The following is a 20,818-nucleotide window of genomic DNA, read 5'->3' on the forward strand; positions in this document are numbered from 1 at the left end:
TTAAAGTTATCAAGTTGATAAAATTTATGTCAAGATGATGTAGGCCAGTGGTCTCCAAACTGCAGCCTGTGGGCCGAATGTGGCCCTTTGCTTGCCTCTATCTGGCCCTCGGGGTACTTTTCCTCTCACCGATACCATCAAGGAGGCACCATTTCTTCCACTGGCACAAACTATGTGGCATTTTTCATTCCACTGACACCAATGATGGGGCATAATTCCTCCCACTGTATAAACAATTAGGTACTATTCTTCCAACCAATACCAATGATGGAGCACTATTCATCCCACTGACACCAATGACGGGGCACCATTCCTCCCACTGACACCAATGATGGGGCACTATTCCTCCCACTGACACCAATGATGGGGCACTATTCCTCCCACTGACACCAATGATGGGGCATAATTCCTCCCACTGTATAAACAATTAGGTACTATTCTTCCAACCAATACCAATGATGGAGCACTATTCATCCCACTGACACCAATGACGGGGCACCATTCCTCCAACTGACACCAATGATGGGGCACTATTCCTCCCACTGACACCAATGATGGGGCACTATTCCTCCCACTGACACCAATGATGGGACACTATTCCTCCCACTAATACCAATGAAGGGGCAATATTCCTCCCACTAATAGCAATGATGGGGCACTGTTCCTCAAACTAATACCAACGAATGGAAACTATTCCTCCTTCCAATGACTACAAGCACTATGTCATTGTTTTTTACTCCTACTGATTCTGGGCCATTTTCTACTCCCACTGGCCACTCTGGCCCTCCTAAAGTCTGAAGGACAATAAAGCGACCCTTTGTTTAGAAAGTTTGTAGACCCCTGATTTAGGACAATAAACCAGGCTGTGGCCTATGTTCATCCATTTGGTGTTCTGGTTGTTTTTATTATTTGCATGTTTAATAGATAAGCCTGCTGCCTAGGGTCCCATATCATGTGTCAAAAGTATTTTTATGGGACTGTATGAAGCACAAATGTGGAAATACTGATTTGTAAAAGGGACTGAAAAATGACTAATATCAACCATGTGGAGCTTCCTATTGTTTCAATAAAATACTGCACCATATAGAGCTTTTCTCTCTGGGCTCGTTTGTTGAGCTGTTCCCTTCAAGGTGGGGCTACTTTGCTGATGGTGGAACGGTCTGCTAGGAGTATCTCCTACTTTGGTACATACCAGATGTTGCTTTCCCTTATCCTGTGTATGACGATGGATGAGGACTGACCTATGGAGGAGCTAGTGACCATTTATTTCAATGCGCATTTAATATACGCTTCTGGTGAGTGCATTATAAAGAAGGATTGTTCACTGGTTCGCGTATCACTTGACGTCACGATTATCTTTCTTTTGGACTCTTCATTTGGAACACTGTGTCATTGATTTTTTTGGTCATATCCAATTTATGTGCTGAACTGTTCACCTATTGTCACGATACAGTTTGTTTGTCACTATTGCACTGCCAGATACAATTTTTTTGTTACATTATTTGTCTGTTCACTATAGTGCTATCTCAGAGCGCCTCACTTGTATCAAATTTTTGTGCATATTCACCACAGTCACAGTTATTTAATTTATTTATTTTATGACACTTAAGCATTGAGCATTGTTTATCATCATAACTTTTTTCTCCATGAGCGCTGCACCTTCTTTTTGTTTTATATGTCTTCAGACCTAAACCCTTTTGAGCATCCTCAGACAGAAGGTGGAGGAGCGCAAAGTCTCTAACATTCACCAGCTCTGTGATGTCATCATGGAGGAGTGGAAGATGACTCCAGTGGCAACCTGTGAAGCTCTGGTGAGCTCCATGCCCAAGAAGGTTAAGGCAGTGCTGGGAAATAATGGTGGCCACACAAAATATTGACACTTTTGGCCCAGTTTGGACATTTTCACTTAGGGGTGTACTCACTTTTTTTGCCATTAGACATTAATGGCTGTGTTGAGTTATTTTAAAAGGGACAGCAAATTTACACTGTTATACAAGCTGTACACTCACTACTTTACATTTTAGCAAAGTGTCATTTCTTCAGTGTTGTCATAGGAAAAGAAAATTAAATATTTCCACATATATAAAATACACACATTTATTTAATGAGCGTTTTAGGGTACATATGCACTGGGCCACAAACAATGCAAACAAGTCTGCATGCCTGTATGCATGCATGGGTTTCTTGCAAGTACCAGCATATACCCACATTCATGGCTATAGGGCAGCTGTATGCAGCACCTGCAGGGACATCCACCTGAACTTTATACTGTATGGCCACAGGCCACTGTGTGAATTGCACGCTTAGAGCCACCAATTACAGCATTTGGTTTAACTTTGGACAAGGGGGGTTAGAATCTTGTTTGAACTGGCAAAATCTGCTTTCACTTCCTGTTGGGAGAGAAGTTAGGGCCCTTTCACACTGACCTGTTTTTGATGCAATTTTGGGGTACAAAAAAGTCTAAGAAAAATGCATGAAAAACGTATCTTATAAATCCTATGGAACTCGTAACACAACTCTGCTGCAGGTGCAGTGTGTTGTCCTGCATGCTGCAAAAATGCAGAAAAACAAGTGTACATCTGCTCACAAACATTGCTGTATGTTAGGCATAAAACTCTCTCACTGACTCAGTGGGCGTGATGATGTCAACACAGGCTCCACCCCTGAGTCAGTGGCGGTGCTTGAGAGAGTTTTATACATTAGGGTCGGTTCACAGTATAGAAACGCAGTCCGGGTGCGTTTCTGCATGCACATTTTTTTATGCGTTCGTGCGCTTTTTAAGCATTCCAGTTCATTTTTTCCCCTCTCTTTTTCTTCAATTTAAATAGGGACATGTGAGTTCCTGTGTGTTTTTGATGCATTTTACCACGTTTCACTACAGTTCTATGCAAAACAAATGCAGCACGTTCTACTTTTTTTTTTTCTGCAACTGGAACTGCAAGCAGTGATGTGAACTATGATATTGACAACCATAGAACCTACTTTCTGTGCATTGTACCTGATGGCAACTGCATTCCAAATGATGAGAGCTTAATACCACCTATAACTTGGGGTCTTCGCAGTCAGCAAGAGGCTGTGTGTGTGGTGGTGGAATTCATTGGGAAAAGCTAGTTATTCACTACAGTAATTTATTTTTGTTTGTTTTTTTCACTCAGGGTGGATCACTGTGATTTCAGTAACATATGCCCATTGTCTAGATAATACAAACCTTGAGGTTGATTATACTTTAAAATGCTTGCTGAACATGATGTCCTTCAGACTAATGTTCACAAGCAAAGAATATACATTTCTCTGTGAACCTTTCAGTTTGCTGAAATGTATTAAAAACACAGGCACAAAGACTGGGGAAAGGAGTGACTATCCAGAGGACCAATGAAAGGCTAGAATATATGTACATCTACATCTTGGGAGGTGAATATTTAGATAATACAGACATGATGCATCCAAACAGGGATCTGTGGCTAATGACAGTTGGCTGAAAATGATGTTTAAAGTTCGATTTGCCAATTATCAATTGTCATATTCTTCCAAAATGGCATGGCAGCCAATTATACTATGCTGTGTATTTATTTATATTGCAGAAAACAAACAACAAGAAAATTAGATTTCAAGGACCATAAATGTTGTTAGCAGTGAAATGAAGACTGCATCATACAGCCAAAAGGAACAAATGGTTGATCAGGAAACTGATGATTTGTGAAGATAAACGGATTATGCAGTAGTAAATCATGTATCTGCAGCACAGATGCATTTCCACGTAACACAGTGCTGGCAATGCCCTGAGTCAAATGTAATATGTACAATGATGAGAAACTGTGTTCAGTAATTAACATGACATTCAGGAAGAAAAATCTTACAATTAAAAAAATAAAAGTGCTGTATACACAAAGCAGCGCTATACAATCACACAGCACTGGTTCCAAAATTAAATAAAACATTGGGTAGAGTATACTGCTGCTAACCTTTTAGGTTGTAACACAGAAGAAATAAGAAGATGTAGGCAAATGGCAGCAGATAGATACTGTATGTTTACACACGGTTTAACATTTGTGGGCTAAATCTTCAACTATAAAGCTTCATCTTTATTTTCAAAACCTTGTATACATGGGCACTAAAAATGAAACCTTGGCTCTCTGACATGCTTTTATAAGACCTAAACCAGGGCTGCTCAACCTTCTGAAGAGCGTGGGCCACAATGAATTGGTCCAGAATCCATCCCTCTCGGATGTTTACCCAAATAGTTTAATCACAATTTTTATTAAAAAGATAACCAATAACTCTCGCACTGAGGTGTGACCAGCCAAAAAAGCTCCGAACCAGTGTTGCGGCCTTCACTATATCACGGTCTTTGCAACCATCCTTTGAATTGCCAAAACAAAGCCTGTGGACAATTAAAAAAAAAAAAAATACCAAACCAAAGAAGCAAATAGTCTATTAACTACTTGCTACTTATACCCCTTCCTGCCCAGGCCAATATTCTGCTTTCAGCACTGTCACACTTTGAATGACAATTGCGCGGTCATGCAACAATGTACCTATATGAAATTTTTCTCAGTTTTTTCCACACAAATAGAGATTTCTTTTGGTGGTATTTAATAGCCACTGAGTGTTTTATTTTTTGTGCTATAAACAAAAAAAGAGAAAAAAATATTTTGAAAAAAAAAAAAAGTTTTCCTTTTTTTTTATTATAAAATGTAGCAAACAGGTAATTGTTCACCTTCACTGATGTGCGTTGATGAGGCTGCACTGATAGGCAGCACTGATGGGCATTGATGATGCTGCACTGATAGGCGGCACTGATAATCAGTGCCGATCTCCTCTGTGACAGCTGCCGGTTATCGGTAGTACTTTCCTCATGCTGTGACAGCGTGAAGAAAATGCTGCCGATAACCGGCAACTTTATTTACTCTGTGATCTACTGTGTCATTGGACACAGCTGATTACATGATAAAAGGTCGCTGTGATTGGCCTTTTACCACATGACGTGATCAGCTGTGTCCGTAGGACACAGCGATCACGGAGATTGCCGGCTGCGCGCCCGTGGGGTCACGCAGGAGGGTGCATTTTGGGAGGACATCATATGACACCCTCCCAGAACTTGGTAACAATGTAGCCATCATTCGGCTATAGAACGATTACCAAGTGGTTAATGCAATCAACTTCTTTATTAAGCAAAGATATAATGACACATAATGCACTCTCATGCTCACGGAATGACACCAAGCTCATCGCCCAACTGTGAGAATCCACCTTCAGAACCCCTGTATGGATGCCACTAGATGTAATCCACTAATCTAAAGGCACTTCTCCCCGTGTCTGTGTTAGGAAGGAAGGAAGGAAGGAGAAGGTAGGTGGGATGTGGTGGGAGTGTCCCAAAATACAGGAGTATTGGGGAGAAATAATTTACCAAATTCAGGAGATAACTGGGGTTAATGTCCTGAAAGATCCAGGTGCAAACTTATTCCATAAAACCAAGACTACAGTAGAAAAATATAGGAACTTGATGATATTCCATCTAATAAATGCAGGAAAGGGATTGATACCTAAATTTTGTCAGGAACAGCAGGTACTGAAAATAACAGATTGGATAAGTAGGGTTGACTATGTGTACAGGATGGAGGAACTCTACCATATGGCAGAAGATAGAATGGAAAGATTTAGAGAAAGGTGGGAGAAATGGGATGTGCTTAAAAGCGCAATTAAAAGAGCAAATAAATTTGCTGGAGAAATAGAGAAAAGATAAGAAAGGAAGAAGGAGAAGGGTGTTCCGAGAGTGCCTAGGAAGGAGGAGGAACGGGGAGCTAAAGGGAAAAGAACTGGGAGTGGATACGGTGAAGGTTGGGAATGCGGGGTGGGGGAGGGTATTTCTGGGATAAAAGGTATGTAAGGAAATTGTTCCTTTTGAATATTATGATTTATGGATGTAAAGTGAAATATTGAAAATTAATAAAATATATTAAAAAAAAAAAGAAAAAAAAAAGAAAAAATAAAGAGGGATGGAGTAGAGTGGGGAGGAGGAGGCAGTAGTGGCCTGTGTACAACAGCTGCCGGGTTTATGTGAGGATCGGCAACTGTTCAGTAGAGTGGCGTGCAAGGAGGCTGTGCAATTCGCCATAGGTTTGAGCCTGTAGGCCAAAGGTTGACTATGCCTGACCTAAACTTTAGATTATTGGAAGTGATGAATTACTGAACCTTAACAGGTGACCATTCCCAGTAAAGGCGAGCTAAGGACTGTGCAGCTGCCATGGTAAGTAGCCAAGGTCATTTTAAGGGTTGACTAGAGACAGGAGTCTTAAGCCAAATCTCAGTTCAATCTAAAATGCCAGAGATACTGAGGGAGAAAACAGTTTAAAAAGTATACTTTACCAAAGTAGGTTTACTTTGTTTCTGTCTTAACAAAACCACTCCCCACTCAAACTGCATATTTACCGAGTTCTTGTGGCCATGACCCACCACAATGTTTACCTCCTCCTGTCCTGGATCTTCTTCCCGATTTCAAAGTATGTGCAGAAGAACCCCACAGGTTTCTATGGGAAGCTACTTTGCACATGTGTACAGCTGGAAGAAGATTCAAACAGTAGGGGATAAACATTGCGGTAGGTGAAGGATGCAGGAGCTCAGAACATGGGCAGGTGAGGTTAGGCTAGTCAAGGTTAGGGAGGAGCAAATATACTTACTCTAAGTGGCTGCCACTATTTATATTGAACTTTTAGGTCTGGTTCACACAGATGTGAATTGGGTGCGTTTTGGACAACATCCCTATTCGCATGACATGTGAAAGAACATTGCTTTCTATCAAGCCTGTTCACATATGCGGGTGCAGCCGGAGTGCAGATTCAGTGCAAATTGAAAAACAATCCTGTGTTATGCACAAGTTGCACAAAACTTTCAATTTCCAGTTTGTCAATCAATGTACCAATGGTGCAAACTTTTTACATAGAGTGAGAGAGTTAAATTTGCTTACAGAAGATGTGATATAAATGACACACCAACCTGTGAAAACAGTTGAGGTCCTGTTGGAGAAGTCTCTTCGTTTTCAGGTTCCTTGCTGGTTTCTGTCACAGGTTCTACTGGCTCTGGAAGAAAGACATCATCTAGCGTGCTGACAGATGACTGGCTTGGCCTAGGATTCTCCAAAGAGACGACATTTGGAATGGTAGTCTTCGGCTGTTTGGTAACCACAGCTGGTTTTTCAGTCAAGAGTGCTGGTTTCTCAGGTTTGGATACTTCCTTTTCCTTCTGGAAGGAATCTTGCCTATAATAGACAGGTAGTGGCTTCTCACCCTTTTCTAAGGATTTTATCTGGCTTGGTGTTAAAGACTGAAATTCTGACTGTGAGCCTTCAATTCTAGATCGCTCCATGCTTATTTTCCAAAAGGTTGACTCCTCTTCTTTCCTCATTGGAGTTGATCCATCATAGTTGGGTGGTCTAGTAACCTGGGTGTTCTTAACTTGGGGATTGCTAAGAGGAGTCTTAATCTGATTGTTTTGATTTGCAGCTTTAGGGGTTTGCTTTGTTTCAGTCTGTGCAAGACCAGTTGCTAATTCTTGACCAGATATAGAAGCAACACTGAACTCCATTTGACTCTGTTAAATTAAAATTCATGATTAGACAATACTGAAAGGATCAATAAACAAATCATTTATAAACTTTAAACCAAAGTTTTATCTGTACCAAAATTATACAAGCAATATTATCTTACTATAATTCTGGCCATATGTGACCGATTTTGGAATTTTTACAGAATAACTTTACAAATCATACAAGTTACTTAAATGAACAAGATCCAGGCCTCACAATCTAGACCAAAGGTGCAAGATCCAATACTCGATTTCTAGATCAAATTTATGAAAAAGTTATTGCAATAAAAATGGGGTTTTCTCTAAAGTATTTGGGCCTATTTGACATAGCTTCACAGAGGGCACCACAGTGCACGTGCACAAAATATCCAAGATTTGTCCACAACAAGAAGGTGTACACAATACACTGATGCTTGTGAATGCATTTTGTAGTGATAATGGTCTAAACACGTGTTGCTTTATTTACTCTCAAACCAGGGTGCAAAGAACTTTGGAGCTGCTCCTTTGTTTGGTACGTGCATTTTATAAACCTTACTAAACTATCATTGTGCACATAAGGCCCAGCTCAATTTTGCTCAGGGCTTCAATGTGGACACTACTTACTTAGCAATAGCTGCTATGAAAGGGCGCGGGTACTGTATGGGGAAGAGTGTCCCCGATTGAGGTCTAGACACTGAACAAATTCTACAGAGGATTAAAATGTTCTGTGCACCTAAATTTACTACTGATGTCAGAATCCTCCATGACTAAAAACAAGACGTAGCAACATGGTTTTACAGTATATTGTACAAATATTAGTATTCTACCAATATTGCATCAAATCTTTAAAAAACAATTCTAAACTGAATAACAGTCAGCGAATCAGATGTGGCCTTTTTTTGCCTTTAAATCGAGACCTTGGGGCCCTACTGATATCAAGAATGAGGCTAATTTCTCCCACTGACACCAACAATGGGTACAATTCCTCCCAGTGATACCTACAATGGGCATAATTTCCCACTTACACCACTGATGGGACTCAACTTCCCAATGACATCAGCAATGGGACACCATTTCTTTAATTGACACAAATTATGAGGCATTATTCTTCCCAATGATACTATAGATGGGGCACTTCCACTGATACCAGTGAAGGTGCACAATTCCTTCTTCTGATACCTACAACAGGACACTATTTGCTCTAATGATATCAACAATGGGACATTATTCCTCCTCCAACTGACCACAGGCGCTAGATAATTATTTTACCCCCACTAAACACCAACCTCGGCACCATTTTTACTCTCACTGACCATCAACACCAGGATGTTGTCTACACCCACTGGCCGCAGTGTGGCCCCTCTAAAGTCTAAAGGACAGTAATTTTTTTTTTTTTTTTGAAAGTTTGGAAACCACCAACTTAATCGTTTTATTTTTCTTTCTAGGTAGGAAAATAGTGAAAATCTGTAAAAATCATTTAGCCATGATTGATTTTAGTTATGGGGTGCTCTTATCTCCAGACCTTGACTGTTACATCTGCAGAAGAAAACAAATGTTTATTTTCTTCTTGCTACAGCTCCCATAACTGAAGAAGGATATCACTGTCTACTATAGATTCTATGGCAAAGTAGATTCAAAGAACACAAAGCATACTTCTTTCAGTACCAGGCAAGTTTAAATACTTACAGAGGTAAAAAAAAAAAAATAAAAAGATAGCTCAGTGCAGCCACAGAGAAATAAAACCAGAATAAAACCAACTGGTGCAAGGCACAGAAACTGCATCATGTGCTCATTTACATTGTCATTTTCAATAAGTGACTCAATTTTAAATAGTTTGTACAGTAGTCTACCACAGACAAGCAAATATCCTGGATTCAGAAACAGGCAGTGTAATTGTCCACTGGAAGTTAAATCTGTATTGTCTACTTGATACATAAGAATTTTCCTACCATGAGAAAGACGCCAGATTGGAATGCCAATGTATAAACCTCTGCATACCGACATCTGTAAAGGCCAGGAACTAAATGATTCTCAATTTAGAAATTCTGAGCTTGTGCTGCACAGATATACAGTACTTAATGTGAACCTGCACACTAGATATTTCATGTTCATATACAAGCATTAAAACTAATTCTGCTGTACGCTAAATTTCCAATATGTTTACCGTAATACACTTCTATATAGGAAAACATTATTCAGATAAAGTAAAAATGTTCACGAATAAGATTGTGAACATGGATATGACCTGAATGGTAACTAAAACAGATGTCAAATCAGACTTTTCATGCTCCACTGACCTTAAATCAGAACCCCAGCTAAAAATAACAAGATGAAGATTAATTTTATTTTTGGCTGGAGTCTGAAGCATAAAGAATAGCCCATTATAACAAAAAAAATCAAAAACAGCTTTTGCTGCAATATTCAGCTTTAATCCACAGTTTTCGCCTCCAGTACTTTTTTTTTTCTACTGCCACTGGATGTCCTCAGCCTGATGGCCAGCATAATTTAACCCACCATGTCTCAATCGAGGCTATCTTGGCTCTGCTCTAGCCTTTGACTAAAAGAAGAAGTGGCCCAATGGTGTGCATCCGTTACTCTATTTCCTCCACCTATCTGCATGCTTCTTGTCAGCACATGAACCGATTGGTTACTTGCACTGCTTCTTTCACTCACACTCCAGCCCTGTTGCAAGGGGAGTGCAGGAGGTCAATTCAACATTTGGACTGACATAAATGTCCATTGTGCTACAAAAAAACCAAAACAACAAAATTAATTGATTTTAAAATTTTCCAATATGCATTTAATATATGTGATTAGCTCTGAAATCTATTAATCATTATAGTGTCAAGAACTAGTTTTGAAGTTCACCCTAAAACATGATAAATGTGATACATACCTGACTGAATTATTATGCTGAATAAAATGATTCTGTAAAAGGAGGAGAGATAGGTCTACACGGTGCCAACAACATCAGTCAAGGTCAATGGCATTCTTTTGGATCCTTTTCTTATTACAAATGGCACTAGGCAGGGCTGTCTGTTATCACCTCTACTTTTCTCCCTCATTTTCAGAAACTCAATTATCCAGGGGCTGGGGGGGGGGGGGGGGGGGTGTCGGAGATGTTCAACATAATGTCTCAGCTTATACTGATGATATGATGATCACATTAACTAACCCCGGGATCTCTATTCCCAACCTTCTTCGTGAGTTTGAGCGGTAAGGAGCCCTCTCCAATATTAAAATTAACTTCTCCAAATTGGAGGCGATAGGGATGGCGATACCACAATCTTTCATTTTCTCTCTACAGTCGCACTTTAAATTTAGTGTAGAAGTGGAAAACCCAGATACTCCTGCGCTTGGGGATGGACTCTATGTCACTGGGACCACATAACGAAATTCTTGGGATATGCACGCCTTGCTGCCCTCAAAAAGGACTGGGGAGTCCAAATATACTAAATAGAGAAAAACAAACAGAGGGCACACCGGCCTATTTCATTACCTTAAAAGTATGTTTATTAAATGTTAAAAAATATTCTACAAACAATCGTCAAATAAAAAGGCACATCATGAAGGAACTGCTCTGTCCAATTCGCTTTGCGTATCTGTCTTATGATGAGAATTCTGGACATCCGAAAGCTGACGCATTTCGAGGGCTAGCCTCTTCCTCAAGGCTTTGAGGAAGAGGCTAGCCCTCGAAACACATCAGCCTTTTAAAGTTCATGCACTAGGCAGGTGCACCCTCTGTTTGTTTTTCTCTATTTAGCACTTTAAATTTAGGCGGACCACTAAGGCTCTGAAATATCTGAGCACTTTGATTCCCATACTTTTGATTTGAACTTTCCGCCACTCCTATGTAATGTGCACACTCTTTTGGCCAATTGGCACCGAGGACTTCATTCTTGGGTTGGGCAGTGTAACATTATTAAAATGTTCATTCTGCCAAAGTTTCTCTACTTGTTTCAAGCTTTGCCTATCCGCATCCCTGTATTTTTCAAGCAGGTTCATTCTTTCCTGTATGATTTTATCTGGGCACATAGGATACCCCGAATCCATTGCTGGCTCCTGACTTTGCCTAGGCAATTCAGAGATTTAGCCGTTCAGGATATATCAAAATATTTTTGGGCAACACACCTTGGGAGATTGGTGGATTAGTGTTGTCATGGAGATATTAAATTGTGGCCCAAACCTAACATGTTTAAAACACATACACTAATTGCCATGAGGTCACATATATGCTCCCTTCTATTCTTGATTACTTATTTTGCCCCTTGTTCCCAATCTTGGGCCACCCGCAGTTTGGGCTAGGCCTCACAGAAAGCTCTTTTAGGACCCTTCTTCAGTCAAGCCATTTCTTAGCAGCACACTTTTTGGTGGCAGGTTTTTGGATTTCTATGCAGACTCTTATGATCCCAAGGGGATCCTATACGCTAGATTTTCTGAGAACTATGTAAATACATAATTTTCTACATTCTCTTCCCACTTTTCCAAGGCAGTCAGCTTACGCTAAAAGCTATGCAGACTATTGCTTGGGCAGGGGTGCACTTCCTCATGCGCTCTCTAAACTTTATTTGCTCTTGGTCCCACCTCCCAAGGACATCTCCTTGCCCTACCTTGAGAATTGGAAAGTGGATTCAAGGAATCAGAACAAACTGCCATTGTCTGATTTGAGTTTAAAATCTTTACTTTGCACAAGAATTCAGGAGAATAAAGGGTCTTGTGCTGACGTACCAACACATAAGTGAGGTGTATACCAAAACGTGGACCCTATGGAACAGGTTCATATATTCCGAGGAGGGAAAGTTTCTTCTCGCAGTGAGTCCTACATGCTGTTAAATACAACAATCCCTTTTGACACCCCCTTCCTTTTTATTTTCTTCTTGCCCCCTTTCTCTTACCTTTTTCCATTCCTCTTTTTTCCCCACTTTGCCCATCTCTGTTTGTTTGCTCCTTATATATCCTCTTCTTGGACCATTTTCTTTCTGGTTTAGTCTTAGAGAAGAGAAAAATGTCCAGCAGGTTCCTCCATCACCCACAGGACTTATAAAGGATCTCTATCTGATGTTACTCCTTGGCCTCCCGGTTTCTGGGGCTACTTGGTGTTTTTGAGACTATGTGCGGGATGTTTTGTCTACTGTAACTGCCACGGGGGTTAACTGTTTATCATGAGACTTTGGCAATACTGTACGTGTTTTACTGAAATGTTTTACATTGTTGGAAACTACTGTTCTTTAAAATAAAAATGGCAAAAAAGGAAACAGAAAATAGCTTTTTACAGGCTAGCATGTCCTGGAGTTTGTTGGGAATGTTTTCATTTGGAAGGTTTTACTATTGGAGTCTAACAGTTTCCTGTAAATTCATGATAGTCAGTTTGGGCCTTTATAACCTTTAGGCCCCTTTTCACACGGGCGTTCGATTTGGCCGTTTTTCATCAATCCGTTGATGGATGAAAAACCGACATCAATGTATCTCTATGGAAAAACGAATGTAAATGGATGATCACCCATCAACATCCAGTTTTTTAAATGGATCAAAGCCCTATTTTTGTTCTGTTAAAAAAAAAGGAACTGACGAAAAATGGATGTAAACTGACAAACAGTCCATTTTTGCATTGGTAGCGGATGTAAAAAACTGATGGAAAAACCGATATAAAACTGATGCAGACCAAATCCATTATTTCTTTGAAAAAAACGTGACTGAACACCTGTGTGAATGGACCCTTAGACTCACATGTGTGGTCATCTGTTTTTTTTTTTTTTTTTGGCGGGGTGGATTTTCAGCTGAAATCTTGATAATTTATAAAAATTTATAGATAAAACATAAATATAATACAAGAAGGTTACAGCACAGTGAGCATAACATATTGTTCCATCAAAAATAATACAGCAATTTCAGCCATCCTTGCACTTAATTACTGACCTGCACTATGCAGTGGAAATGGATGTAAAGGTGTTCAGATCCTATTTAGCTTTCCTTCATATAACACTTGAGACACTAATGACGCGTAACCACTTAATAAACCTCACATACTCATAGCTAAGTCTTGCTTAAAAAAAGGGAGATTCCTAATTTGCATATATTGCAATATATGTTCAAGTTTGCCAACTGCATCAAAGTGGTCCCTTTTTGGCCAGGCCCTACACTATATTGCAGATTGCCAATTTCTTAGTTGCTAAAACAAGAAACTACCAAATTAAAATATAAAGTGGGTACAGGACAGAAAGCATAACGTTTTTCTCCCATCTTGCAATCTGCAAGAATGAGTAGGGACTGACCAGAGAGGGACATTTTGACACAGTTGGTTGTAAAGCCCCCTCTAATACTTAACTGAGCCCCATCATGATCCAGTGATGTCCACGAGAACCTCGGCTGTCCCAGGTCTATACCTCTTCATTGGCTGAGACAGAAGCGGAAGCTATGTGAGCAAATGAGGAGACAGAGGGGGCGGGGCCAAGCCATGTTTCCGTGTGTGCATGGACACCCGGAGCAGCGGCTCAGGAGCGCGCCTTCTCAGACGCTCAGGCACCCAACAGGAAGGAGAAGCCAGGAGTGCTGGCGGGGGACCCGAGAAGAGGAGGATCCGGGCTGCTCTGTGCAAAACCACTGCACAGAGCAGGCAAGTACAACAATGTTTGCTATTTAAGAAAAAAAAAAAAAAACACAAACCTTTAGCATCGCTTTAAACATGTATTGCAGTATATGCGAACTAAGAATCCCCCTTTTTCTAAACAAGAGTTTGCTATGAATATGGAAGGGTTAATAAAGCTGGCCATACTTTTGCAGTGGATGCGGGAATCCTCTCTGCTGCGTCATAATATTCTGACAGCAGGACTCCCCCGCCATCAGAATAGAGTGATTGCTGGCTGCATGCGCTGATCGAAGCAAAATTTCCTAACAAGCCCATTTATGAGAAGTTAACCGTTAGATCGACTTCTCATGAATGGGAACAGCCATAGATGGATTGAAAATGGTCTGGTCTCTGCTAAGCTGGCCAAGTTTCTATCCACCTATGGACAGCCTCTTTAGGATCTCAGGTGTTGTATACCCACTGAAGGACTGCCTATCAGCAATGTACTGTGGGCAAGGAGCCCGTAAAAGGCACAGCAACGAACCTGTACTTCACTGGCCTCTTCTGGGTGGAGAGCCCATGTGCTGCCCCCCTGCCTGGCGACTCCCGCTGTGATTAACTCAGCAGGAATCCATCAACAGATGCTGGCCAATGATTCAATGAATTATTGGCCAGGACCTGCTGATGGGCTGTGTCCAATCACAGCCCAGAGTCCTGTGTTGACAATCAACATAGGGCTCTGTATAGAGGGAATGATCTCTTTGTTTCTTCTCCCTTCAAAGCAACAAGGAACAAAAGATATTTTTTGTGAAAAGCAGCAAATAATACACACATGAACACTTGTTAGGCACACCGTTAACCCTTTGATCACCCCTAGATATTAACCCCTTCTCAGCCAGTGTCATTTGTACAGTGGCAGTGTACAGTATTACCTCTAGTGATGTCAGTTAGTCAGTTTTCACCCAGTGCCCGTGTGAGATTACCTGTCACACTATCACTATAAGTCAGTGATCACCCGCCATTAGTAGTATAAATCCAGTATATATACACACCATACTATAGTTTGTAGACACTATAACTTATTTGGATTTTTTCTTACCAAAGAAATGTAGCAATGTACATTTTGGCCTAAATAAGATTTTTTTTATTGAATGTGTTTTATAGCAGAAAGTTGAAAATATTGTTCTTTTTTTTTCATTTATATAATAAAAAAAAACAGTGATGGAGTGATGATCAACTACCTCCAAAAGAAAGCTCTGTTTGTGTGAAAAAAAATAAACATTTTGTTTGGGTACAGTGTTGCATGACTGCACAATTACCAATTAAAGTAGTGCGGTGCCAAATAGCAAAAAAATGGCCTGGTCATGAAGGGAGTAAAACCTTCCGGAGCTGAAAAGGATAGATGAAAGCTATTTAGGACCTGAACAACCAAGATCTTCATTTCCACTGCATAGTGCAGGGCAGTAATTAAAAAAGGGCAGGGATGCCTAAATTCATTTTTTGCTGTATTAATTGTTTGCCATGAAAAGAAAGTATAAAATCTAAATCCAATTCCAAAAAAATGTATACATATTTTTTTTCCTGCAGTTTTCAAGCCGGTCTGATTAAGTCACGGTTTATTCCTCAGTGGTCAGCAGTCCTTCTTGTTGGACTTATCAGTGGTGGTATAATTATGTGTGGACCCCTTTCAGTGCAGGAGTTCTGTTTGCACAGGAAGATGATGACACCATTGGGGGCAGGTCAATGACAGCATTCGCTGACAGGAACTGCTGTCTGTCATTCAACCTGGAAAACTAGCAGCATCCAGTGGTAAAGTACTGCAGGACAGCTCTGAACTGAAGGTGACATATCATTTTCTGTTTCTGTGATAGTTCACTGCTCTCCATAGAAGAATTTGAGCCTCGCCTTTGTTGAGATACTTTCAAACAATCTTGCATGTACAAAGTGATGGGGAGCATTGTCAATATGGCAGGAGAAAAGTGCACTACCCTAAGTGATAATGAAGTCAGACGCTTCCACATCCTTGTAGCAGAAACATCTATTGCAGCATTGTCACTAGATAAGCAAACAAACGACTCTCTCAAAGCTGTTATCTGTACAAACATAAGAACAATCCAGTGACAATACCAAGCCCTACTGATAAGCCCTTCAGTCCCCAGACATAAGGTGTATCTAATCTCTACTACCAAAAACTCTGGGCAGTGCTGTAGTTTGACCTCTAGTTCTACAGGCTTCTGTTGACAGGCCTTCTGTCAATGGGCATATGCAGCTTGCTTTTTATATCAGTTTGAGATCAATCATGGTTCATTGAAAGGTGCATTTGGCTCGAAGGTGACCTTCTACTAACCTGCTTCTAGTGGTGTTGTATTCCTTCCAACAGCTGGAGCAAGTAACTGACATTTTATGGTTGAATATTTGCAGCAGTCGGGAAAAGGATTGTATCAGCTTTTGACAAACTTTATTTGCCTTGTCCTAGTCTGATGAAACTGCTGCCATTTTTATCATGCCCTTTCTAAAAGGAAAATTAAACCCTGCACAACATTGCCAGAAAAGTCCTAACCTCATACACACAACTAAACAAGTGCTTTGCAAACAGTCTATACCGAATTAGTATGCAGAATACTTTGTGGATGTAGGCAGTTTATTCCCACCACCACTGAAACAAGCACCATTTTAGATACGGTCTTGCCTTCTCTGCCCATAACGATGCTTCTGCTCTCAATGCATGTCATCGAATGGAGAGTACAGCTACGTCCTGGAGGTAGCGGTGACGAAACCAAAGCATGGCACTCTGCATATCTCAGCAGGATAGGATTTTGGGAATAAATGATACATGCATGAACAAGGACACAGCACATTATTACATTGATCTCTACTGGATGGGAAACATTTGGAAGATTTCATACTGGTCTATAATACATAGGTAATATAAACTTCCAATTGACAGTTTAAAAATTGATGTTAATTTTGCATTAAACATATTTTTGAATGACAGGATATGCTTTCATTATAACAACCTAAGCTTATAGTTACATAGTTAGTCTGGCTGAAAAAAGACAAAAGTCCATCCAGTTTAACCATAGAAAAAAAAAAAAAAAAAAAGTATACCCACAGTTGATCCAGAGGAAGGCAAAAAAACCCCCAGCAAAGCATGATCCAGTTTGCACCTGCTGGGACAAAAATTCCTTCCTGATCCCCCGAGAGGCAATCGGATATTCCCTGGATCAACTTTACCTATATATGTTAGTATCCAGTTATATTCTGTGTATCTAAGAAATAATCCAGGCCTTTTTTGAAGCAATCCACTGAGCTGGCCAGTACCAACTCTTGAGGGAGTCTATTCCACATTTTCACAGCTCTCACTGTGAAGAAACCTTTCCATGTTTGGAGATTAAATTCCTTTTCCTCCAGACGTAAAGAGTGCCTCCTTGTCTCTTATAAGGAAAAATACAGTGCCTCCACCCTTCTGAAGGACACAGGCCTTAAGAAATATCACACAAAATGTGACATTCCTAGTGTAGTGGATGCCTAAAATGTGACTTGTGTCTCAGTACAGACTTCAGGGAAAAGCAAGGAACTAATCACACAGTTTACCACACTGCCAGTTCAATTTGTTCCCAGGTAATTACTGACAATAATATGAAACAATAAGTAGTAGAGTTGTACTTCCACTCACGATGAATAGGCTGAATCACAAAACCATTTGGTGCTGGGTAACATTGTTAGGCTGATGGCTTATTCCAGCCCTGTGTATTATTGTGGAATGGTGGATGGCTATTGTACCATAGTATAATGTTAGGGTTTTTCATAAAAGGCCACCCAACAGAAACTGAAAACGTGCCAAAATATGTATATAATCATTCTGTTCAAGGAGAGTCTGGTATCTAAAGCATGGATTGATTATTATCATTGCATGATAGGGATTTCTGACATTATTTGGAGATGATGTTACAGAGTTGGCATTCATAAAGAGAAAGGAAATGTCAACAACCATGTAAGAAAGACCACCACCCAAGGAGTTTTCTGTCCTACAGATTATTTGAAATGTTATATCAAACATACAGAACTCTAAACAAGAGAAATTTAAGGATGCAACTAGCTGTAGACTTGTCTTGTGAGAGAAGAACAATGCAGCCTATAACACTGTGCAGTAACTGAAAATCAGGAAACAAAGCCATCACAAACTGCACAAATACAACTATCCTCTGTACATATACAGTCATAATCTGGTCACTATTCTTTCCTTTTAAAGGCCAATTCCATCTGTATTTTACTTGAAATGTAGGGTCATATACTGGTTACTCTTATTCACTGACCAGAATTCTCATCCCCCCTCCCATACAACTGCTGCCACTACAAAGCCAAATAATAGTGTTCCTTTTTTCTGATCAATTTTAAAATTGCAAAAAATAATGCATGGGAAATCTAGCTATGAAGGCTTGGCACCTGTTTGTCTCTCTGCCCCCCCCCCCCCCTCCCCTCAGAAAACCACAGACTTCCATGGACAGTGATAAGAAACCTATAGTTCCCTGAGGACCTAAAGACTTAAGCTGGCCATATACAATCAAAATCTGTCCGGTTCCTGCTGAACCAGCTAAATTGTGATCCATCTATGGGCATGCTGGATGCCTAGAGGGGGACACAAGCTACAGTGGGGATCGAAAGTTTGGGCACCCCAGCTAAAATTTGTATTAATGTGCATAAAGAAGCCAAGGAAAGATGGAAAAATCTCCAAAAAGGCATCAAATTACAGATTAGACATTCTTATAATATGTCAACAAAAGTTAGATTTTATTTCCATCATTTACACTTTCAAAATAACAGAAAACAAAAAAATGGCGTCTGCAAAGGTTTGGGCACCCTGCAGAACTTATAGCATGCACTGCCCCCTTTGCCAAGCTGAGACCTGCCAGTGTCATGGATTGTTCTCAATCATCGTCTGGGAAGACCAGGTGATGTCAATCTCAAAGGTTTTAAATGCCCAGACTCATCTGAACTTGCCCCAACAATCAGCACCATGGGTTCTTCTAAGCAGTTGTCTAGAAAGCTGAAACTGAAAATAGTTGACGCTCACAAAGCTGGAGAAGGCTATAAGAAGATAGCAAAGCGTTTTCAGATGTCAATATCCTCTGTTCGGAATGTAATTAAGAAATGGCAGTCATCAGGAACAGTGGAAGTTAAAGCAAGATCTGGAAGACCAAAAAAAATATCAGACAGAACAGCTCGCAGGATTGTGAGAAAAACAATTCAAAACCCACGTTTGACTGCACGATCCCTCCAGAAAGATCTGGCAGACACTGGAGTTGTGGTACACTATTCCACTATAAAGAGATACTTGTACAAATATGGTCTTCATGGAAGAGTCATCAGAAGAAAACCTCTTCTACGTCCTCACCACAAAAATCATCGTTTGAACTTTGCAAATGAACATATAGACAAGCCTGATGCATTTTGGAAACAAGTTCTGTGGACCGATGAGGTTAAAATTGAACTTTTTGGCCGGAATGAGCAAAGGTACGTTTGGAGAAGAAGGGGCACAGAATTGAATGAAAAGAACCTCTGTCCAACTGTTAAGCATGGGGTTGGATCAATCATGCTTTGGGGTTGTGTTGCAGCCAGTGGCACAGGGAACATCTCACGAGTAGAAGGAAAAATGGATTCAATAAAATTTCAGCAAATTTTGGATGGTAACTTGATGCCATCTGTGAAAAAGCTGAAGTTAAAGAGAGGATGGCTTCTACAAATGGATAATGATCCTAAACACACCTCGAAATCCACGGGGGATTACATCAAGAGGCGTAAACTGAAGGTTTTGCCATGGCCTTCACAATCTCCAGACCTCAACATAATTGAAAATCTATGGATAGACCTTAAAAGAGCAGTGGGTGACAGACAGCCCAGAAATCTCAAAAGAACTGGAAGACTTTTGTAAGGAAGAATGGGCAAAGATACCTCAAACAAGAATTGAAAGACCCTTGGCTGGCTACAAAAAGCATTTACAAGCTGTGATACTTGCCAAAGGGGGCAGTACAAGATCTTAACTCTGCAGGGTGCCCAAACTTTTGCAGACGCCATTTTTTTGTTTTCTGTTATTTTGAAAGTGTAAATGATGGAAATAAAATCTAACTCTTGTTGACATATAAGAATGTCTAATCTGTAATTTGATGCCTTTTTGGAGATTTTTCCATCTTTCCTTGGCTTCTTTATGCACATTAATACAAATTTTTAGCTGGGTTGCCCAAACTTTCGATCCCCACTGTATCTATGACCCTGCATATTATGTAAGGTCATACAGTCCATATGAGGGCACATCTGCTGGTGGATACATGAAAATGATGTTATGAGCACGTAGTGATGTTGAAAACAGAGAACTGAACAGACGTGGACAACATTATTGTTTATTGTTAGTATTAATAGTTTTGTGCACATATAACGGTGTTCAAAATAATAGCCGTGTGTTGAAAAAAGTGAATAAAGCTCAAAATCCTTCTAATAGCTTTTATTTCCATACACACAAATGCATTGGGAACACTACACATTCTATTCCAAATCAAAACATGAAGAAAAATATATATATATAAAATAAAACCACTTCCTACATAAATAAATAAATGAATAATAAAATGTATAAATTCAACTCCCCGCAGCACCATCAACACCCTCAAACCCTGAAGATGTATAATTATTAATAAA

The 20,818-nt window shown here is 40.1% G+C and overlaps 1 protein-coding gene across 1 annotated transcript in view; it reads right to left on the bottom strand.

Moving 5' to 3' along the window:
- Positions 1 to 20,818, bottom strand: part of CUNH1orf198 (chromosome unknown C1orf198 homolog) — a 59,623-nt gene that overhangs the window by 9,793 nt on the left and 29,012 nt on the right. Inside the window, exon 3 of the mRNA XM_089654608.1 lies at positions 6,994 to 7,587. Coding sequence (XP_089510734.1) covers positions 6,994 to 7,587 — 594 coding nt within the window. The remainder of the gene's footprint in view (positions 1 to 6,993; positions 7,588 to 20,818) is intronic.

This window comes from Staurois parvus, unplaced genomic scaffold (genome assembly GCF_062004578.1).
Source record: "Staurois parvus isolate SC_StPar_1 unplaced genomic scaffold, SC_StPar_1.0 ptg000780l, whole genome shotgun sequence".
Lineage (NCBI taxonomy): Eukaryota > Metazoa > Chordata > Amphibia > Anura > Ranidae > Staurois > Staurois parvus.